Source organism: Scyliorhinus canicula, chromosome 4, assembly GCF_902713615.1.
Source record: "Scyliorhinus canicula chromosome 4, sScyCan1.1, whole genome shotgun sequence".
Lineage (NCBI taxonomy): Eukaryota > Metazoa > Chordata > Chondrichthyes > Carcharhiniformes > Scyliorhinidae > Scyliorhinus > Scyliorhinus canicula.
In genome coordinates, this window is record NC_052149.1 from 96,338,426 (window position 1) to 96,360,994 (window position 22,569).

The 22,569-nt window shown below is 43.6% G+C and overlaps 1 protein-coding gene across 5 annotated transcripts in view; it reads left to right on the forward strand.

The window, feature by feature from the left end:
• zbtb41 (zinc finger and BTB domain containing 41) overlaps positions 1-11,861 on the forward strand; it is a 153,285-nt gene extending 141,424 nt beyond the window's left edge. For all 5 annotated transcript variants that reach the window (XM_038794872.1, XM_038794870.1, XM_038794875.1 and 2 more), the window contains 4 exons: positions 2,500-2,606; positions 2,992-3,097; positions 5,476-5,564; positions 7,277-11,861. In XM_038794872.1, the coding sequence (XP_038650800.1) occupies positions 2,500-2,606; positions 2,992-3,097; positions 5,476-5,564; positions 7,277-7,929 (955 nt within the window). In that variant the 3' untranslated portion in view covers positions 7,930-11,861. The remainder of the gene's footprint in view (positions 1-2,499; positions 2,607-2,991; positions 3,098-5,475; positions 5,565-7,276) is intronic.
• The last annotated feature ends 10,708 nt before the right edge of the window (positions 11,862-22,569 follow it).

Genomic DNA, 22,569 nt, shown 5'->3' on the forward strand with positions numbered 1-22,569 from the left:
AGTTGGAGCTGAGTGTGGATCTTTGACTGATAGGAATCATCTGAAATGTCTGCTCTTTGACAGATTATGTATTTTTCCCACAAAATATATTGCATACTTATATTGATTGTGTTTTACATATTAGGGATCATTTTGGGTATGACCGGATAGCTTTCTTTTTATTACAAGCTGTTGTTTGACTGGGTTGGCTTGTTAACATACTGGTATGTGCTTGAGAGCTCTGATCAGCTATGGATGTCGTTGCTTGGATGTTGGTGCATTAAATCGTTAAACTATTAATATCTATTTATTCAGTGTTGAAAAAGGAAATGCGTGGTAGATGATAGTAAATTTTCTGTTCTGCTCTTGTAAGGGCAGGACCATTGCTATACTGCTTAAAATGGAATTTAAACTTGTGCGCGTTGAAGAACGGATTGTACATATGGGAGTGGAGCGAGTGTCGGTGTGAGCTCCAATTTGTGGTAATCACCGGTTTGTCCCAGGGAGGCTAGATTGGGGGGGTTCGGGGGTGGCAGAGAGCAGGGATTGAGAGGCTGGAGGATTTATTTATTGATGGGAGCTTTGCATGTTTAGAGGATTTGGAGGAGGAGTTTGAATTGCCGGAAGGGAATAGGTTTCGATATCTACAGATAAGGGATTTTGTGCGAAGGCAGGTTGCGACCTTTCCGCTTCTACCACCATAGGGGATACAGGACAAGGTAGTTTCTAAAACGGGGGTGGGGGAGAGGAACGTTTTGGATATCTATAAAGAACTCATGGAATGGGAGCAAGTTTTTTTACACAGAGGGTAGTGGGTGCCTGGAACTCGCTGCTGGATGAGATGGTGGGAGCAGGGACGATAGTGACTTTTAAGGGGCATCTTGACAAGTACATGAATAGGATGGGAATAGAGGGATACGGACCCCGGAAGTGTAGAAGATTTTAGTTTAGAAGGGCAGCATGGTCGGCGCAAGCTCGGATGGCCGAAGGGCCTGGTCCTGTGTTGGACGTTTTCTTTGTTCTTTGAAACTCAGATAGGTGAGCTAAAGCGTAAATGGGAAGTTGAGTTGGGAATGGAGTTATAGGCGGGTCTGTGGGAGGATGCTCTGAGCAGAGTCAACACGTCCTCATCATGTGACGGGTTCAGCCTGATATAATTCAAGGTGGTGCACTGGGCACACATGACGATGGCCTGGATGAGCAAGTTTTTCGGGATAGAGGACAAATGTGCGAGATGTGTGGGAGGGCCAGCAAACCATGTCCATATGTTTTGGGCATGCCTGAAGCTTAGGGGATATTGGCAGAGATTTGCCGATGTCATGTCCAGTGTAATAAAAACTAGGGTGCCGCTGAGTCTAGAGGTGGTGATTTTCGGAGTGTTGGAAGATACGGGAGTCCAGGGGGGCGAAAGAGGCTGTCGTTTTGGCCTTTGCCTCCTTGGTAGCCCAGAGATGGATCTTATTAGCGTGGAGGAACTCGAAGCCCTCAAAGTCAGGGGTTTGTGTTAGTGACATGACTGGGTTTCTCAGACTTGAGAAAATTAAGTTCACCCTGAGAGGTTCAATGTTAGTGTTCGACTGGAGGTGGCACCTTTTATCGACTTCCTTGGCGAAAAGTAAACTGTCAACGGATTCAATGAGGGGGGTGGGGTTAGGGGGTAGGGGGGAGTTAGGTTATTTTGTGTTTAGAGTAGGCGGGAACAATGGGAGATGGAGGGATGTGTTATGCACTGAACTTTGTGTACATTTATATTTGTATTGTTTATTGTTATAAAATCATAAATGCCTTAAAATGTTTTTTAAAAAAAGAGAAGATTGGATTGTAAAATTGTTTTGGGTTCTTCATATGAATGCTAGTTCACGTTCTGGAGGAGAATCCAGGCCAATTAACAAGGTGGGAGGCACTGAAATTAGAATGATGACAGGGAGATTGTTTTTCATTTGTGAAAAAGAGCTGAGCATGAATATGCCATGCTAAAAGTAGTAGTTACTGTTGAAAATTTTAAAACTGCATATACCTAGTTTTTTAAAATTCTTTTGTATTTTAACTTCTCAGTCATCTTAAAGTGGAAGTTAGGAAATCAGCAATAGAAGTAGAATGAATAAGATTGCTAGTGTAAATGTTCCTCAATTAAGAATAAAAGTGTAGTCAGAAGTGATAATTCTCTCATGCTTAAATATGTATTGAGCCATTTTGTTCTGTGTATGCAGGTGATTTGCATCGATCTTTTGTAGTGACATTAGAGTGCTTTCAATGAACGTTTAGTGGTATAGGCAAAAATCTTACTTTTACTACAAGAAAGAATAATTTTATTACAAGAAAGAATAAGAGCTTTGTTGAAACCTTTCAGAATAAAATGAATTTAACTTACAATGATGATAAATGCAATTGTATTCGCAGTTCTTTTTATTTTAATTATTTTCATTATATATTTGTGACATGCTGTTCAGATTCATGAAGTCAATGGTGTGGCAAGAAATGTTATTTGAATTTTTTCATAAATTTGCATTTTATTACTAGACTACATCTCCGGGTACACCATGATGACAAGCGCTATGAATGTGAAGAATGTGGAAAAACCTTTATTCGTCATGACCATCTCACGAAACACCGAAAAACCCATTCAGGTAAAGTATTTGAATTGCTCAGGCACACTCTCCAAAGAGGAAATGGATGTCTTGATGGGTTCCAGTCAACACCTGACTAGTTATTCAGTGGCTGATTGGAGGAGTGGTTGTCCTTAATTTTCTGCCCCTGCCTACTAATCACCTGTTGTGTTTCAACTTTTGATTTTCTGCATTGGATATTAAATTCACATAAGGGTCACCCTTTAATTTTCTGGATTCATTGGCTGCTCTGCGTCTTCATCCATTTTGATTTCCCACAAGAATATTTTGCTGTCTACAATTTGTTTACCTGGGGCATGCAATGTTTAGGATAGAGGAAGTACAATTGTTTTAACAGCAGTACAGTTCACATATTGATATCCAACTTTTTGTTTCCTTCCCAAAGGAGAAAAAGCTCACCAATGTGAAGAATGTGGGAAGTGTTTTGGTCGTCGGGATCATCTCAGTGTTCACTATAGAAGTGTCCATTTGGGTGAAAAAGTCTGGCAGAAGTAAGTTAAGTACTGTTCTTTTTTGGAGTTAATTAATTTAAATTACTAGATAACTTTGATAACTATGGGGAAATAAACTTCTTGTGATATTTAAATTGCGTAATTCAAATTACTAGATAGTTAGATTTATTTTTCCTGGCAAAATCCACCTTTTCCGTCCCTTTCCGTCCCGTCCCCTTCCCACTTGCCCCATTTTCCTCCGACTTGCACATTTCTTCTGACAATTTGTCCCAAACCCACCACCCAACACCCATTTTTCTAATTCTGTCTTTGACTATTTTAATTTTCCAACTTCCCAAGAAAAATTATCTGCCTTCTGTGATGCAACACGGGCTTAGCATGCCGAATGACCTACTACCGTTCCGATACCATACATGCCCCACAACATGCCATCTTCAGTTTTCCTGCATACTTAAAAGTAAAGAAGCATCTGATTTTTGTGTGTCCAGGGTTTCAATTTCCTCTGGCATTATCCAAAATTCCTCAAACAACTGCTAAACCATCCAATCCCCCTCCTCCAATAATCCACCTTAAAACGCACCTTTTCGTAATCCTTCTCTATCTGCAGTGTTTCCTTCTGCCAAAATCTTGCAATGCATTTTTGCTTCACAGTCATATGCCACCACTCCTACCACTGCCTGAAACTCTGAAATCTAGGACAGGATTCTTCAAAACGGCGGCTATGTGTTGACGCCGGCGTAAACACCGGAGTGTTTCACACCGGCGCCAACGGGCCTCTTGGCCCAGCGATTCCGTGGCCCACAGGGGGCCAGCCGGCTGCTTCCGCGCAGCCCTGCGGAACATGGCGGACCCACACTTCAGGCCGGCGCGGAAGAAGGTAGGCTCCAGATCATGCACGCCCGCCGATCGGTGGCCCCCGACGCGGGCCTGGCCGTCTAATCCCACCCCCCATCAGGAGTTGCAGCCGTGACGCTGCGCTCCCACCAGGTGGAATCATACGTGAACCACGCCAGCGGGAACTCAGCTGGTCGACCAGGGAGAATCACCACGGGGGGGCCTATTTCAACAGCTCCCGACCGGCGGCGCGTCAACCGCGCAAATGCGACTGCCGCCGATTCTCCGGTCAGACCCAAACGCGGGTCTGACACCTCATTCTCCACACCCGCGCAGAGCGTGATTTCGGCACGGAAACTCAGAGAATCCCGGCCCTAATTTCTGCCCCATCACAGCAGACAGACTGTTCTTGCAAAAGTCACAAATAGCATTCTTTGTGTTGGGGGGTTGGGGAAAGCAGAGGATCCCAAATTAGGTTGGTTTGAAAGATCAGGAGAGGGTGGAGATGGTGGTTAGGAAGAAGGACTGATTAGTGAGGGACTGTTTGGGGGAGGGGTGTTGGGAAGAGAGGCATATATAGGGGCGGGTTGTCAGTGGTGCAGAGGGACTTTACTCTTCAGTCAGCAGGGAATATGAAGATCTTGGCTGAAACCTACATAAGTATATAAATCTTTTAAAGATTACTTTAAAAAACACAGATTTTCATATGTATCAGACATAATTTCCAAGCTCCAGGCAGTGCATTTGGGGTATCCCAATGATACCTCGGGAACAGCCCGCCCTTGGAGGTTCCCAAGTATGGATTGCATGTCAGTTGTCCGGGAGGTTCAAACTTATTGGGAAAATTGCCCTGCCCTGCCGAAAATGGAATTTAAATTGCAAACTTTGAACGTGTTTGACTGTTACAGAACCCAGAAAAAATACACGTACTAGTTTCTGGCTATCTATAGCACTGACTCACATTGACCCTCCACTGGACAGTATTTTTGATTCAGCTTAAGACAGTGGCTAGGGAGGGAAATAGAATCAGTGGAGATTGTAATGAGTCTTGGATCGAGCCAAAGACAGTGGCATCCTTAGCTGAAAGACGGCATGGCTAATCTAACATAAGATATCAGACTAACGCTGAGGAAATTAAGAGTTAGAAAGCTGTCTCATCAGCATACATTGCAAGTTAGATCCAATCTAACATGGATGGACCGTGAGCAAACCAATGATGAAGAAACATTTAGTGCATGAAATTTCATATTGTAATTGGAGAATTTGATGATGTCCAAGAGGGCTGAATTGCTGTCTTGTATTCTTAATAAGCTAAGAAATCTGTTGATGCAAATCCTTGAAGGTTGCTATGGCAATGTTCACAGCGTTTGAAAAAGAATATTGACTTTTCAGGATGGTTACTGTTCATACAAGCAAGCTAGATATGTCTTCCATCACCTCTATTAAAGCAGGTGTATAATATGTAAAATTGATGCAAATTATAATTGATCTGGATAAAACTTTTGTTGACAACTGAGTTTAAAGAAAATATGTTTTAAGAAGGTAGAAAAAATACCTCTAATGCTTTTATTTACTGATCACAGGTACAAAGCTACTCTTCACCAATGTGAAGTATGCAAAAAAGAATTCAAAGGGAAATCAAGCTTGGATATGCATTTTAGAACACATTCAGGTATCCTGTCAGATGTTCTTTTGTAACGTATAATGATCAAAAAATGTTCTGCAGCACAAGTTCCAGGTTGTACAACATGATTTCCTTTGCTAAATTCATATATGGTACTGTCTGAAGGACTGCTATTCCCAAAAGTCCCAGTGGAGATGTTTTGTAGTGGGTGGCCCGCATCTGTGGGCCATTTTCCACTGGCAAGTATGAAATGCGTGGGTTGTCCTTGCAGATGGAGTGGCAATGGAAGTAAATGAGCATTGATGAAGGTGCCCAGCACCGTTTAGTACTATGTACTAACTGAATCCAAATTCAACATGCACCTTGATATATCTGCAAGGCAACCTAATAAGTACTATTGTTAGAATTTGAATGATCAGGTCAGAAATTTGTGCCCGATATTTGTAATTGCTTTGCAATTTGTGACACAAATCCATTCTGTAATGCATCATGGTCTGAGAAAGCATGTGATTACTTTTATTTTTTGTTTTGCATTACAATTACAAATTTCGCTGTACAGTCTTATGATCCCAGCTGCTGTCAATACTGGACATGTCAGAGTGCAACCTAGATTGATAGATGTTAACTTTTGTTTAGAAACCGTAGAGGAAAGTTACTGAACAAATTCACAGGAGTCTGCTGATGAACTTTTAATACAAAGAATAAAATATTTATTCCACCAGACTAAAAGATTGGAAAGATCTCAATAAAAATACAAGAAGTTGATTCAAATTCCTACTATTCCGTTACCCAGCAAGATCTTTACAAACATATAAACTTGTGCAGAGTTACCACTAGCTTGACACAAAGGCTTCTTGCTCGAGACTGGCACAATTGCACTCACTCAATTTGTATTTCTGAACCCAATCTTCCTGTCGCACATCTGCTAAACTGATGACTTTATTGAGTCTTGCAACTGATTATTCAGTTAACTGCTCAGTTAACTTACTCAATTATTCAGTTCATTAATTAACTATTGTCCCTGGATCACTAGGCAACAACAAAGCTTTTCCACTTTTTTCCCCAGAGTCGCTGAATTTTCAACTCCTTTTAACACATCTCTTCAACTCCAGGGTTTACAAGACCTTATTAAAAATGTAAATATACAAACAAACCCAAAAGACCGAAGCCTTGTCGATACAAGTCTATCCAGACTCCCAGGCATGAAGGTTCATAAACAAAACCTAAATGAAACTGAAACCATGTTTACCTTCCTTAACACAAAAATATCTATATAAACTTGGCTTAAGATTATACGTTGTTCATAACAACAGTGTTTTTACAAGCAGAAATATGATTTATGTATCTGCCAATTACTGATTGTGGAAAAACTGATGTTGGTATTTTTCCGGTCTTGCGGGTACAGTGTCCCATTTTAGTTTGAAACTCAAGGTCTCACAATATGGAAGAATTGGCACTCTCATGCAAAAGTGTTGCCATCACTTCTGAGAAATCTTTGAACCTGTTTTCAACAATTTGAATCCTTAGAGATTTTAGTGGAAGTCCTGAGAATTTACATTGAGTTCTGCTAATTCTGCACAATTGTTTTGATTTGATTTGAGCTTGATGGCATACATTGCCCCAGATAATCTCTGTAATGCTAACAATTACTTCCTTGTTGGAAAACAGTTGTGCTGAATAGATTAGTGATGGCAAATTGATCAATCAGAAACCTTTTAATGTTCACTCAAAACATAGCCAAGGTGTTTTCTTTATTACAGGTGAAAAGCCCTACAAATGCCAAGTTTGTAATCAAACATTTCGAATTAAGAAGACTTTAACAAAACACATGGTGATTCATTCTGATGCCCGTCCCTTCAACTGTCACCATTGCAATGCAACATTCAAACGGAAAGACAAGCTAAAATATCATATGGATCATATTCATGGTGGTAACTCTCCAGAACAGTCAATTGTGGCTGCTTCTGAAATGAAAATGGTATCCCAGCAGTTGCTGTATGGACAAGATGACAAAATGTATCAAACAGATGCAAAATCATATTTGGATCAAAATAAGGTTTATCAAGGCGAAGGCAAAACAGCAATTCAGAACGCTCATGGAGATGTAACACTTGTACCAGTAGGGATTGCTGACAGTACTGTTCAATCTGATGCGGCCCAACATGTTGCAACTTTGGCTTCACAATCTCATGCTCTCCTTCACTCTCAACAGCCTCATCAGCAGACAGATTATCAAAGAACTACAGACCTTGCATTTCTGGAGAAGTATACACTTACACCACAACCAGCTAATATTGTGCATCCGGTTCGTGCTGATCAAATGTTAGATCCAAGAGAGCAATCATATCTCGGAACTTTACTTGGACTTGACACGGGTACACCAGTACAAAGTATTTCCAATGCAGACCGTTAATTGCAATCAGCCGTTCCCCCTCTAGAGAGTCATTATCTTATCCAGAAAAGTAAAAAATGAACTTTTAAGTCAAAACTATTCTGATATTGGTTACAAATTATGCTGCAAATTGGGATGATTTTCCTCAATTATCCATGTTTTGGTATTGGGTATGTCATAATAATGTATTTTAAAAAGGAGGTATTTGCCATGTTTCTATTTACCTCCGTCCTTCCAGTCTGATTTCCGAGTGATAGTCGAAGACATATCTATTGCATTCAACTGAAATTATGCTCCAGCACTGGTTAAAAGAGGACTTGAATGATTTTAGATATTAACCTATTCCAAAGATTAGTATTGAAGATTAATATTAAGCTAATCATATTTATTGTTTGACCATAATTCTTAGAGGATGAAAAGATGTCTCAGTTTTGGGTCGAGTCATCCTTACTTAATGAAGGTTACATTTTACATAATAAGTTAAAAATGCAGCTTGAAAAGTCTGAAGGATGCCTGATTATTTAAGAAACATTTTAATAAGAACCTAGGTTTTCCAAATTTGACTTGTGGAAATATCCTGTCATCAGACTTGCTAACAGCAAGATCAATTCCCTTCAGTCTCATTGAAAAGAAAGTATAAACCTTCTTTTACACTGAAAATAAATTGATAGGGAATTTTTATGGGAAACATACCAACAGAAATGCCATTTTTACGGCTATGAAAAACTCTTGAGGTAGCAAAATAACTTGAAAATCGGGGATAAGAAATCTTAATATTAAACCAGCTGGTAAATGAAAATAAAATGGTCCATATGCTGATCCTTTTAAAGACAAGCTTTCATTTTCCACAAGGAAAAGCAACCTGGAGTGTAACAATCTGGGTAGCACAGTGGTTAGCACTGCTGCCTCACAGCGCCAGGGACTTGGGTTTAATTCCAGCCTTGAGTGACTGTCTGTGTGGAGTTTGCTCTTTCTCTCTGCGTCTGCATGGGTTTTTCCTCCGGGTGCCCTGTTATTTCCTCACGCAGTCCAAAGATAAGCAGGTTAGGTGGATTGACCATGCAAAATTGTTCCTTCGTGGACAAAGATATGTAAATTAGATTAAGGGATTATTGGGATAAGGTGGGTGAGTGGGCTTGGGTGGGGTGCTCTTTCAGAAGGCCAGTGCTAACTTGATGGCCTCCTCTTGTGCATTAGGGATTCTATGATCTATATCCGCTGAAAAAGAAAATGTGACATTCAAGAAAACCTGCAGATGAATCCTTAGAGGCATGAAGTGTAGTATTGATACACTTTAATTTGAAGAATTACAACAGTCGCACAAAAATCGTAGAAAATCCACCCTTTTTACTTTACTTCACACATCATGGGCACAACGTCCTTCACCCTACGGAATTTAGGGTAGCTCTACAAAATGGATATGCTTATCTTGGTTAACTGCTCAATCTGATGTCAGTTATAAGAGCACTCAGCAAACAGCTGCATGAGAAACCATCTGTCCTTTCATTGATGGTCAAAGTTGCTCATATATTCAGATGGCACTGAAGTTTCTCACTGAAATCCTTACTAAATAGCTTCAAGGTTCTGAAAGAGCCACTGCCCAATACAAATTGCTTGCATTATACAGGTCAAATGGGCGGTACGGTAGCACAGGGTTCGATTCCCGCTTGGGTCACTGTCTGTGCGGAGTCTACACGTTCTCCCCGTGTCTGCATGGGTTTCCTCCGGATACTCCGGTTTCCACCCACACGTCCCGAAAGACATGCTGTTAGGTGATTTGAACATTCTGAATTCTCTGAACAGGCGCCGGAATGTGGCGACCAGGGGCTTTTCACAGTAACTTCATTGCAGTGTAATGTAAGCCTACATGTGACAATAATAAAGATTATTATAAATAGATGAGTTCTAAAAATGACAGGAGGAATGGAAAATATATTCCAGGTATATCCTACAAAATAAGCATTTTAAAACATTTTTCTTTTCTATTTACATTCTTTGAGACAACATAATTGTCCTGCGAATGCTGTATATTTAACCTGAGAGAACTTTTCTTTGCAACTAATTTTGAAGGATATTTTCCCGGGTTTATTTACCGCACCTAATCCTCTACATCTCTACATTGAAATCATTTAGGTAGAACATTGATTAAGTCAGCTGAAGATATTGCCCCAGAGAATGTTTGCTCCTTGGTTTTAGGTATTTATTTCAGAATTATTCCCTCTTCCTGATCTATTCTGAATTTCAATATTTCAGGAGACTGAGGATGAACAGTTACTTTTAAAAATTTTAAGCTGTCATTTATAGCACTGTGTTCTTTACTTCCTTTCTCAAACCTCAAGAGAGGTTCAGAGGGGTGACACCACAGCCACCTGCTGCCTGAATAGCTTGCTAATGTTATCTGCGATTATGTAGAGAATTCAAAGGTAGAGGCTGATGCATGTTTAACACATTTTCAAAAGACTTGTTAACAATTTAACATTTTCAGGAAAAACATTAGATTTTCTTCTGATCCAATACCTAATTTGCCAATAGCCAAACAGAAACTCGACTGATGCATAGAAACAATGCATTTAAACACAAGTGAAGGAAAATCAAGGATGTTAATATCTAAAATGTCTTAAAAAATACAGACATCCTGAGTTTACCAAACAAGATTTTTTTATATATAATAAATAGAGATTGTAAGTCATAGCTTATTGTCAAATTGAACTGAATCTAACAGACCTCTGAAGTATGAAACCAATGCAATGTTTTAAATTTCCTTGCTAAATAAAGGTTTTTTAAAGTCGTATGAGGGAATAAAGTGAAAACTATTGTGGGAGCAAAAGTGTCATAATAAAGCATATGCGCATGCACTGTGCACTTTAGTAAAATACCAAAAGTTTGAAACTATCTGAATAAAAGCAAATGTGTGTATAAAATATCCTTTGTGAAAAATTAATAGCCCAGATTCTGCAGTCAGCAGCAGCGCTCACTATTGATATTGAACAACTCTCCGCATGAACCTACCACGGTCCTGGTGGCAAGAATTTCCGTTGTCTTGAATAAGGATTCCCACATGGCGTGGGTTGCAATGGGGCCCAGCAGTGCAGGCTATTTTGGCTGAAAGCAGTAGGCACTTGTAGGCATAGTTTACAATCCCCGCACCACAAAAACTGAAGGAAGGTCTGATAAATCATGCTTAAAAAGCCGAGGTTTTAATTTTTAAAATGGTTTATCAGATTTTTATATGGTTTAATGTTCAGAAATGTTTCCATTTTAGTTTATTAAGTATTTGCGTATTGAGGCCACTCACCCCTGAAAGTACAATAGTAAAATTTTAATGTGTAATTAATAATTAGATATGAGCGGGCAATTAGACCAATTCACTCTGGTTTCTTGCTTGGTGTTTGAAGTAACCAACCCTTAAGAGTAGTCTAGTTTGCATGTGCACTTGAGATTAGCGGTCTCTCCAATGTCCAGTAATGATGAAGCTAAATGCTTGGTCGCTACTGACACTGCTAAACCCCACCTAAATGTTAATTACATTACTTTTTACAAGTAAATGTAATTTCCAAGTCATTTTTACAAGTTAGAATTTACAAGTACCCTGAGTTCAATCATGACGTTTGTTAGGAATATTAGCAGGAAAGATTTTATAACTAGTCCATTTTAGGTTGAGCACTCTATTTTATGTACTTATAGAGCTTTTACAGTGAGACCTACTAGCTGTCTGGTGTGCTGAACTAATGTAAGTTGGTATGAAACCAAGAGTGAAGTTCATGGATGAGGTTTGGCATAATGGTCTTTTAGCTGTATCTAAAAAGCCAGGATCATTGTAAAGAAGAGAAGACACGGAGCTTTAATTGCCATGATCAAACTCAGCAACTGTAATGTGAGGTGTTATGCAAAATTTGCATCATTGTGCGTATTCGCTGTGGATATTGTTCCCTCTAATAAATTCTATCAACAAAGACTTGCATTTTGATCCTTAATTGCTGGCCTAGAGACAATAGTTCCAAGCTAGTCTCTTGCATTCATTTTTTTTTGTAAAATATTTTATTATGGCATTTGTGATTTTATAACAGTAGCAGTAAACCATTTACAAACAACTATAAACATAGTGCAATGACCCTCTACCTCCCTCACAGGTCCCACCTTCCTTGAACAGTAATCTAGACTAACCCCCCCCACGACAAACGGTTGCCACCTCCGGAAGAACCCTAGCGTTGATCCTCTTAAGGCGAACTTGATTTTATCAAGACTGAGAAACCCAGCCATATCATTGACCCAGGTCTCTGATTTTGGGGGCTTGGAGTCCCTCCATGCTAACAGAGCATGTCTCCGGGCTACCAGGGAGGCAAAGGCCAAGACGTCGACCTCTCTCGCCCCTGGACTTCCGGGTCCTCCAACACTCCGAAAATCTGGACTTGGTGCTACCCTTAAACCCCTGCCAGAATTCCCTAAGCTTCAAACATGCCCAAAACATGTGGACATGGATCGTTGGCCCTACCGCGCCACTTGCACCTTCTATCCCAAAAAACTTGCTCAACCGGGTCACCGTCATATGTGCCCGGTGAACGACCTTAAGTTGTATCAGGCTGAGCCTGGCGCATGATGTGGACGTGTTGACCCTGCTTAACTCATCTGCCCAGAGACCTGCGTCTCTCCCCCTAACTCATCCTCCCATTTGTACTTTAGCTCCTCTGTCTGTTTCCTCTGACTCCATGAGTTCTTTATAGATATCTGAGACCTTCCCCTCTCCCACTCATATTCTAGAAATTATCCTATCTTGTATATCCCCCGTGGCGGTAGGAATGGGAAGGTTGGAAGCTGCCTTCACAAGAAGTCCTGAATCTGCAGATACCTAAACCCATTCTCTCCTGTCAACTCAAACTTCTCTAACTCCCTCAAACCGGGGAAGCTCCCATCTATAAACGAATCTCCCAGCCTCCCGATCCCTGCTCTCTGCCATCCCCGAAACCCTCCATCGAGTCTCGCTGAGGCAAACCGATGGTTACTACAGATTGGAGCCCAAACCAATTCTGCCTCCGCTCTCACATGTTTCCTCCACGGCTCCCAGACTCTCAGGGCCGCCACTACCAGGCTTGTGGAGTACTGGGTCGGAGAGAACAGCAGAGGTGCCGTGATCAATGCCCCTAAACTTGTGTCCTTACAAGATGCTGCCTCTACTTGCTCCCACACCGACCCTTCCTCCACTACCCACTTTATAATCGCCCAGTAATAGTTGCTAAAGTTCGGCAGCGCCAGCTCAGCCTCCCCCTGGCCAAGCTCCAGCATTACTTTCTTCATTCGCGGGGTTTTACCCGCCCAAACAAAACTGAAGATCACCTTATTTACCGGCTTGAAAAAGGCCTTTGGAATAAAGATGGGGTGGCACTGAAAAACAAACAGGAATCTCGGGAGGACTGTCATTTTCACTGTCTGTACCCTCCCCGCCAGTGATAATGGGAGTATATCCCACCTTCAGAAGCCCTTTTTCATTTGTTCCACTAACCGAGTCAAGTTTAGTTTATTTAACAGCCCCCAGTCTCGTGCCACCTGGATCCCTAAATAACGGAAGCTACCTCCCACCACTCTGAACAGCAGCTCTCCCAGTCTCCTCTCCTGCCCCCTTGCCTGGATCGCAAACATCTCGCTTTTCCCCCATGTTCAATATATACCCCGAAAAACGGCCAAATTCCCCAAAAGTCCTCATGATCTTACCAATCCCCCCTAACAGGTCGGAAACATACAGGAGTAGGTCGTCGGTGTACAGCGAGACCCTGTGTTCCACCCGGAGCAGCCCCTGGAAACTCTTAACGCCATAGCCAGTGGCTCAATGACCAGAGCGAACAGCAATGGAGAGAGGGGGCATCCCTGCCTAGTCCCCCGGTGCAGTCTAAAATAGCCCGAAGTCAGCCGGTTCGTTCGAACATTCGCCTCGGGTGCCTGGTACAGCAGCCTGACCCAGTCGATGAAACCCCGACCAAACCCAAACTGCCCCAACACCTCCCACAGATGGTTCCATTCCACCTAGTCAAAGGCCTTCTCTGCATCCATTGCGACCATTACCTCCACCTCATTTCCCTCTGGGGGCATCATGATTACATTCAAGAGCCTTCTAACGTTGGCCATTAGCTGCCTACCCTTAACGAACCCCGTCTGAGTCTCTTGTATTAATAATCAATAGTGTGGTCTTATTTGTTTGTAAGCTTCTACTTGTTTTTCATTCATTGATGAGCTTTATGAGATTATAACTAAGCTATTGCATTATTGACTTGGTCTACAGTAACTGACTTTTGAAAAGTTAGTATTAATTAGTTTGGGGGGGAATGGTGCCACAGGGGAAACATAGTGGCACAGTGGTTAACACTGCTGCCTCGGGCAGCACGGTGGCCTGTGGTTAGCACAGCTGCCTCACGGCGCTGAGGTCCCAGGTTCGATCCCGGCTCTGGTTCACTGTCCGTGTGGAGTTTGCACATTCTCCCCGTGTCTGCATGGGTTTCGCCCCCACAACCCAAAAATGTGCAGAGTAGGTGGATTGGCCACACTAAGTTGCCCCTTAATTGGAAAAAATAATTGGATAATCTAAATTTAAAAAAAAACACTGCTGCCTCACAGCGTTGCGACCCCGGTTCAATTCCGGCCTTGGGTGACTCTGTGGAGTTTGCACATTCTCTCAATGCCTTTGTGGGTTTGTTCCGGTTTCGTCCCACAGTCCAAAGATGTGCAGGTTTGGTGAATTGTCCATGCTAAATTTCCTCTTAAGTGCCCAGGAATGTGCAGGTTAGTTGGGGTTGCAGGGAGTCTGGTTAGGATGCTCTTTCAGAGGGTTGGTGCAGAATCGATGGGCTTAATAGCCTCCCTTCTGCACTGTAGGGTTTCTATGATAATCATATGCTGTGTTACTTTCTCTAAGTGACACCACCTCAGTATCCTTAAAGGTGTTTCAGATTAACCAATGATGATTTTAACTGTAATTTGCAACTATAGTGTACGCTTAAAGTAAACATACCCCAACTCACTTTACAGGAGCAATGTCAAAAAGGTAAGTTTTAAGCTACGTCTTAAAGGGGAAAGGAAGGTGGAGGGGTTTAGGGAAGGAGTTCCAGAGCTTAGGACCTTGCCTGCTGAAGGCACAATTGAAGGCCAATGATAGAACAATTAAAATTGGAATAAAATTGGCTGAATGTAGAAATGTCAGAGCTGGAGAAGATTAGAGATAGGGAGGGATCAGGCCATAGAGAGGTCCAGCAACGAGGATAGCAATTTTAATACAGGGGCGTTCCTAAACGATGTACAAAAGCAAACACAGATGAGAGAGGCGAATGGGACTTGGTGTGAGTTGGGACGTGAGTAGCAGAGTTTTAGATCACATCAAATTTCTGGAGCATAGGCCTCGGGAGCTGACCAAAGGTGTGTAGAGTCTAGAAGTATTAAAGGTGTAGTTTAGGATTTCCGTATGTAAACGGAAGCAAGGTGGGGAAGTAACCACGAGGTGAAAGTATGCACCCCCCTCCCGCCCAGACAAACTGTCAAAACTAATTATAGTCAAATCTTGACCAAATATAGTTAAGTTGATATTTTCATAGGAAAATACACTCCCAAGACATCAATGTTTAATCAGTAACTGATTCAAATTTAAACTGATAACTTTCAATGGTTTCCGAAAAATCTGATTTTATGTGATTATGATGGTGCAGATCTGTTCTCGGAAGCTCACCTTGGAATTAAATGTAGCACCAAGTTTACGAAAATTCTGGTTCAGCCTCAGCGTTGTTCTGTGCCAACAGAATTAGAACTAGAGACAGACGATGTTTCCCAGGATGAACTTGGACTTGACTGTATTGTTAAGAAAACATTAGGGAAATCCAAGAAATTGGAAGATTTTCTGTGGATAATGTTCTTGTGTATATTTTTAGTTTAAACGATTGATATTTTAAATTTCTGGAATATCTGAGTAAGATCATTAAGGCAGGGTCAGAGTGACTTGTGAATGGAACGAGTGTATTTGATATGTCAATGAGCCTAGCAACAACACTGCAAATTGATGTTTGCCTGTGGCCATTTAGTAACAATGGGTACAGCACAAGAATAGATTTATACAGTTTGTTGAGGATTCACAGGGAGAAAAGCAAAGTGTGAAGTAAAGTGTTGTAGGAATACTGGATAAAATGAGTTTACTTTGCTTTTAAACTTTGGGTTGAAGTAAAGAGATTAAGCCTCGGACATTGCAATTCTAAAAAATTAGATCAGATAAGGGAGAGACCAAAGAGAAAACAATTATTTAAGGAAATACTGAAACCAATGCAGGAGAGCTGGTTTTAGATCACAAATAACAGCGGAAACAGCTGTTTAACTCCCAGCAGCAGTGGGTGAAGGAAGCCTGATTTGAAAAGTAAACTGCTGGTTTACCTCAGAAGCAACTCCAGGAGACAAAAAAACACTGGTAAAAATTACTAGATTTTTATAGATCTTAAAATCTATACGGTGCTGTGGAACAGAGCTGTTCAATGGAGTGATACAGTATAAAGTCATTGTCTTAGTTAAATGTACTTCTAGCTTACTTTATTGTTTTTTCTTCTATTTCTTAAAGAACATTTACTTTACTAAAGTCATCACAAAGAGTCTGGGACACCATTTCCTGGATTTCAAACTTTGTTTCAAACTATACAAATTATAATATAGTTCAGGGTAGTTGTATCAAGTTTCCCATCTGGGATTTGAACAACTCGGCATTTACCATTAGCCATACTTTAACGGTACGGAGTGTGAAATATTTAGAGCTATAAAAGAATGGAAGCTAGCAAACGCAGAAGGATTCGATGGAATCCCTGCAGAAATTATAAAAGAACTTGAAAAGAAGGCGGCAAGAGAATTGATTAACTTGTGTTGGGAGAGGTAAACTAAGGGAGAATCGCTGGTAAATTTATAGAGATGGGAGGAGAAAGGAATTAGGACACAAAAAGATTTATTTCTTGGGGGTCATTTTGCGGGATTGAAGGAGATCAGAGCGAAGTATGGGCTGGAGGAGGGGGAAATATTTAGATACATGCAGGTTCGAGACTTTGCCAGAAAGGAGATACAGACAGAGCTTCCCAGTAGCGCCGGCTTCCACATTGCTGGGGGAGGTGCTGATGACGGGGACTGGAGAAGGGAGTAGTGTTGGCAGTTTACGGGGCTATTTTGGAGGAGGATAAGGTGCCGCTAGAAGGGATCAAGGCAAAGTGGGAGGAAGAATTGGGAGAGGGTAAGGAGGAGGGGTTCTGGTGTGAGGTGCTCCGGAGGGTGAACGCCTCCACCTCATGTGTTAGGTTGGGGCTGATACAGCTGAAGGTGGTGTATAGAGCGCACCTTATAAGGGCGAGGATGAGCCGGCTCTTTGAGGGGTAAAGAATCTACCTTTTAGTATATAACAAATGGTCATGGCTAGATTCAGGTACTGAGGAGTATGATGATGATATCTGGAGACAAGTTCATACTGATAAACCAGTGGCACCACAGGCACTGATGCTATTCCTGGCACAATCGATCTATTCATGGGGACATCTAGCCCCTCAACAGATGATGCATTGATTCCACAGAAGTTGGTGTGGCAAAGGATTCAAAAAACATGCACAATTGGTATCGGATCGTTGTGTGACATGTCAAAAGAACAACTTAGGACCTATCACGAAAATGCCCCAAGGGGCAGCACGGTAGCATGGTGGTTAGCATAAATGCTTCACAGCTCCAGGGTCCCAGGTTCGGTTCCCGGCTGGGTCACTCTGTGCGGAGTCTGCACGTCCTCCCTGTGTGTGCGTGGGTTTCCTCCGGGTGCTCCGGTTTCCTCCCACAGTCCAACGATGTGCGGGTTAGGTGGATTGGCCATGCTAAATTGTCCGTAGTGTCCTAAAAAGTAAGGTTGGGGGGGGGGGGGGGGGGGGGTTTGTTGGGTTACGGGTATAGGGTGGATACGTGGGTTTGAGTAGGGTGATCATTGCTCGGCACAAGATCGAGGGCCGAAGGGCCTGTTCTGTGCTGTACTGTTCTATGTACTATGTAAGAGCAACTGCCCCTGCAGAACCATTTCAGAATATTCAGGTCGATTATATCACCCTTCTTCCATGCCAAAGATACACTGAGGCCCTTGTGATAGTAGATACATTTTCTAGATGGATAGAAGCTACTCCAGTCAGAAAAACTACAGCCTAAATCCTATGCAAAGACTATGTTCCCAGATGGGGAGTACCAGCTAGCATTAATTCAAATAATGGAACCCACTTTATGGGTGCAGTATGTCAGGAAGTGTGCAGATTACTGAACATTGATTGGAATTTGCATTGTCCTTATCATCCTGAATCATCAGGACTAGTGGAACGCATGAACCGGACCTTAAAAGAAAGACTGTCCAAATATACCCAAGAAGGCATGGACTGGATTCAAGCTTTGCCCCTAGTACTGTGCAGTATCAGAGCAACCCCAAACAGAACAACAGGCCTAAGCCCATTTGAGGTCATTACAGGCAGACCCATGTCCCTGACAGGAACTATTGACTTACGAAAAGCAGACTGTCATTTAATGAGGGATGTATTACTTAGCTATTGCCAAAATCTAACAAATGCTGTTAGTTCTGCTTCTCAACAGGTTTCCACAGCCTGGGGTGAACCCCCTGGAGGAGGTCACTACCTCATTCCCGTCGAGGCAGTGTATGTGAAGAGGTTACAGAAAGAACCTCTCGGGGCCAAGTGGGAAGGCCCTTATCAGATTCTGCTGACTACACAGTCCGCTGTGAAACTCCAAGGAAAGAAACACTGGATTCACTCATCACATGTGAAGTGTGTGCATCAGAATAATAATAATCTGTTATAATGTTTGCAACATTATTAATTTTAAGTTGCCTGGTCTGCTTAGCAGGGTTTACTAAACAGTTACATGACAATACCTTCAAATGTTTCACTGTTATGCTCAAAAATGTAATATCTCCGGGTGCTGGGTGTGTACTGCAATTCCTACCCACTCAGAGGGAGGTATCCCTTTTATACCCATTCCTTTTAATATTTCAGAAACCGCTGAATGGTATATTTTTCCAAATAACTCAGACCAAGTCAAGAACTTGGCAATACACATCCAAAATGAAGTTAAGAAACTTGAACACCCCTCTGATTCCACTACTTGGGGTTGGCTCTTTGGATGGTCAGGTAGCACTGGAAAGTCCGTTATCCAGGGAATTTTCTTTTTTTGAGTTATTGGATTTTTCCTCTACGTAATCATCATGCTCATCAGATGTGCAAGCCAATGCATGGCAGCCCATACCGTCCAAAGGATTCAAGTGGTTCAGTCCACACCCAGTGCACCACCACCCAATAACTTTGAAGTGGAAAGTTTCTGTTGAACTAATATTCACTGCATTTTAATCATTTATTAATCAATTATTATTCATAATTTCATTACTGCATTACATAATCAATTTTGAATCATACCAATTATTACTAAATCCTATACTCAACTTCAGTTATTTTACTGTATAATCATTTTATTTGTAAACATGAAATAATAATTATTAAACTTTTATTACTGAATTATGTAATCAATTTTTAATCAGTATATCAATGTTTTAAGTAATTTTTACTAAATCCTTTAATCAATGTATTATCAACTTCAATTATTAATGTATTCATATTTTGAGACTTCCGGTGGCAGTGATGCAGCAATAAGCCACACATGTGGGAGCTCCCGTTTTAAAGAGATTTTTCGGCTCTTTTGAGAGCCCAAAACGGAAATTTTTCGACGTCTCCCGGTGGGGGAAGGTGTGCTGAACGACTTTCCCTGCAGTCCATGCCTCGAACTCGGAGTGGAAAGGTGGAAAAAACAGCAGCAGCTCCTCAGAAAAAACGGGGGAAGGGATCCAAGATGGCCACCGACAGAGCTCCAGAGGAGTGGAGACTCTGGGCCCAGAAACAACAAACTGATCTCCTGCGCTGCTTTAAAGAATTCAAGGATGAAGTACTGAGCTCTCTGCAGGAAACAAACAGAAGGCTGTCAGAGATTCAGTCCACCCAGGGTGCTGCCATCAAGAAGTTGCAGACGCAGGCCATTGAACGGGAGGAGGAGGCCGTGGTCCTTGTGAGTAAGGTGGAGGGGCACGAAGCACTCCACAAGAAGTGGCAGGAACGCTTCGAGGAGCTGGATCACCGCATGAGGCGGAAAAACCTGCGGATCTTGGGCCTTGCGGAGGGGCTGGAGGGATCGGACCTGACAGCCTATGTGGCTGTAATGCTGGGTTCGCTAGTGGGGGCCGGGTCTCTCCATCTGCCCCTGGAGCTGGAGGGAGCACACAGAGTACTGGCCAGGAGGCCTAAGGAGAATGAACCCCCGCGTGCGGTGCTGGTGAGGTTCCACCGGTTCAGTGATCGGGACTGCGTGCTGCGCTGGGCCAAGAAGGTGAAGAGCAGCAATTGGGAGAATGGGGTAGTGCGGATCTACCAGGCCTGGAGTGCGGAGGTGGCTAAGCGGCGGTCCGGATTTAATCGGACGAAAGAGGTGCTTTTTTAGAAAAAAGATAAAGTTCGGAATGTTGCAGCCCGCGCGCCTGTGGGTAACTTATTTGGACCGGCACCATTATTTCGATTCCCCGGAGGAGGCGTGGGCCTTCGTGCGGACGGAGAAACTGGACTTGAACTAGGGGTTGGGGGTTGCGAGGTCGGCTGTAAGATATTAGTGCTGGATTCGGCTGTTGCTGTGTTCTCTTTTTCTTCTGTTTTTTTCTTCTTGTTTTAGTACTTTTGCAATTTTGATATGGTTATTTACGGGGGGGTTGTTCTGCTATGTTTTTGTTTTTGTGCTTGGGGCATTGTTTGGGCTGTGTATCTTGCGGGGAGGGTCGGGGGGGTATGTTGTATTCTATGTCGGAGTGGGGGTATGGAGGGGGGCTGATATTTGGGAGCTGCGTCAGAAGAGTGTGGTGGGGCAGGGCGAAAGCGCGAGCTTTCCTCTGGTTTCCCGCGCTGCGGGGCTGGGGGGCGGAGATGGTGACGGGGGAGGTGGGGCCTTAACTGGTTCTTCCCCGCGCTGGAGCGGTGCCAGGAGGAGGGATAGATTGGGGGATGATCCCACTTCGGGAGGGGTCGGGCTATTGGCGGGAGTTTCCGGGGTCAGCAGAAGTTAGCTGACCCACGGAAGTACAATGGAGGACGGTTCGCGGCTGGGAGGGTTCCTAGCCTGGGGGGGAAGGGAGGGGGGGAAAGGGGAATACCAGGTTGCTGCTGGTAGGGTCAAGAAGGAGCTGGTGGGGGCTGGGGGGACAGAGGTGAGGGGTTGTCGCTATGGGGACGGGGTCGAGCAGGGGATGCTGGCCTGGGGCGGGCAGTCGACGGGCTATGGCTAGCCGACGGGGGAGGGGGGCGGGACGCCCTCTGATCCTGTTGGTCACCTGGAATGTGAGAGGGTTGAATGGGCCGGTGAAGCGGTCAAGGGTACTGGCTCACCTGAAGGGTCTAAAGGCGGATGTGGCAATGCTTCAGGAGACCCACCTGAGGGTGGCGGACCAGGTCCGCCTGAGGAAGGGATGGGTGGGGCAGGTTTTCCACTCGGGGTTGGATGTGAGGAACCGGGGAGTGGCGATTCTGGTGGGGAAAAATGTGTTGTTTGAGGCATCGGAGGTGGTGGCGGATAAGGGGGGTAGGTATGTGATGGTTAGGGGCAGGCTACAAGGAGAGAAGGTGGTACTGGCTAGTGTGTATGCCCCAAATTGGGACGATGCGGGCTTTATGAGGCGTATGTTGGGACGGATCCCGGATCTGGAGGCGGGAGGTCTGATCATAGGGGGGGACTTTAATACGGGGGTGGATCCTTCACTGGATCGGTCCAGCTCTAGGACGGGTAGGAGGCCGGCGGCGGCCAAGGTACTGAGAGGGTTTATGGATCAGATGGGTGGAGTGGATCCATGGAGGTTTGTGAGGCCGAGGGCACGTGAGTACTCTTTCTTCTCCCACGTACATAGGGTCTACTCTCGGATAGATTTCTTCGTGGTGAGTAGGGGACTGATTCCGAGAGTGGAGGAGGCCGAGTATTCGGCCATTGCAATCTCTGACCACGCTCCGCATTGGATAAAGTTGGAAATGGGGGAGGTGCGAGACCAACGTCCATTGTGGCGGTTGGATGTGGGGTTGTTGGCGGAGGAGGAGGTGTGTAGGAGGGTCCGGGCAAGTATTGAGGGGTACCTTGAGGTGAATGATACGGGGGAGGTTCAGGTGGGGATGGTCTGGGAAGCCCTGAAGGCAGTAATTCGTGGGGAGCTGATATCCATCCGGGCACACAGGGAGAGGAGCGAGAGGAGTGAGAGGGATAGACTGGTGGGGAAGATGCTGGAGGTGGACAGGAGGTATGCAGAGGCACCAGAGGAGGGACTGTTGGGGGAGAGGCGCAGCCTGCAGGCTAAATTTGATTTGCTGACCACTAGAAAGGCTGAGGCACAGTGGAGGAAGGCACAAGGGGCAGTGTATGAACATGGTGAAAAGGCGAGTAGGATGCTGGCTCATCAGCTCCGTAAGCGGGATGCGGCTAAGGAGATTGCTGGAGTGAGAGACAAGAGTGGGAATGTGGTGCGGAAGGGGGTAGAGGTGAATGAGGTCTTCAAGGACTTTTACGGGGAACTGTACCAGTCGGAGCCAACGGGGGGGAGGAGGGGAATGGAGAGGT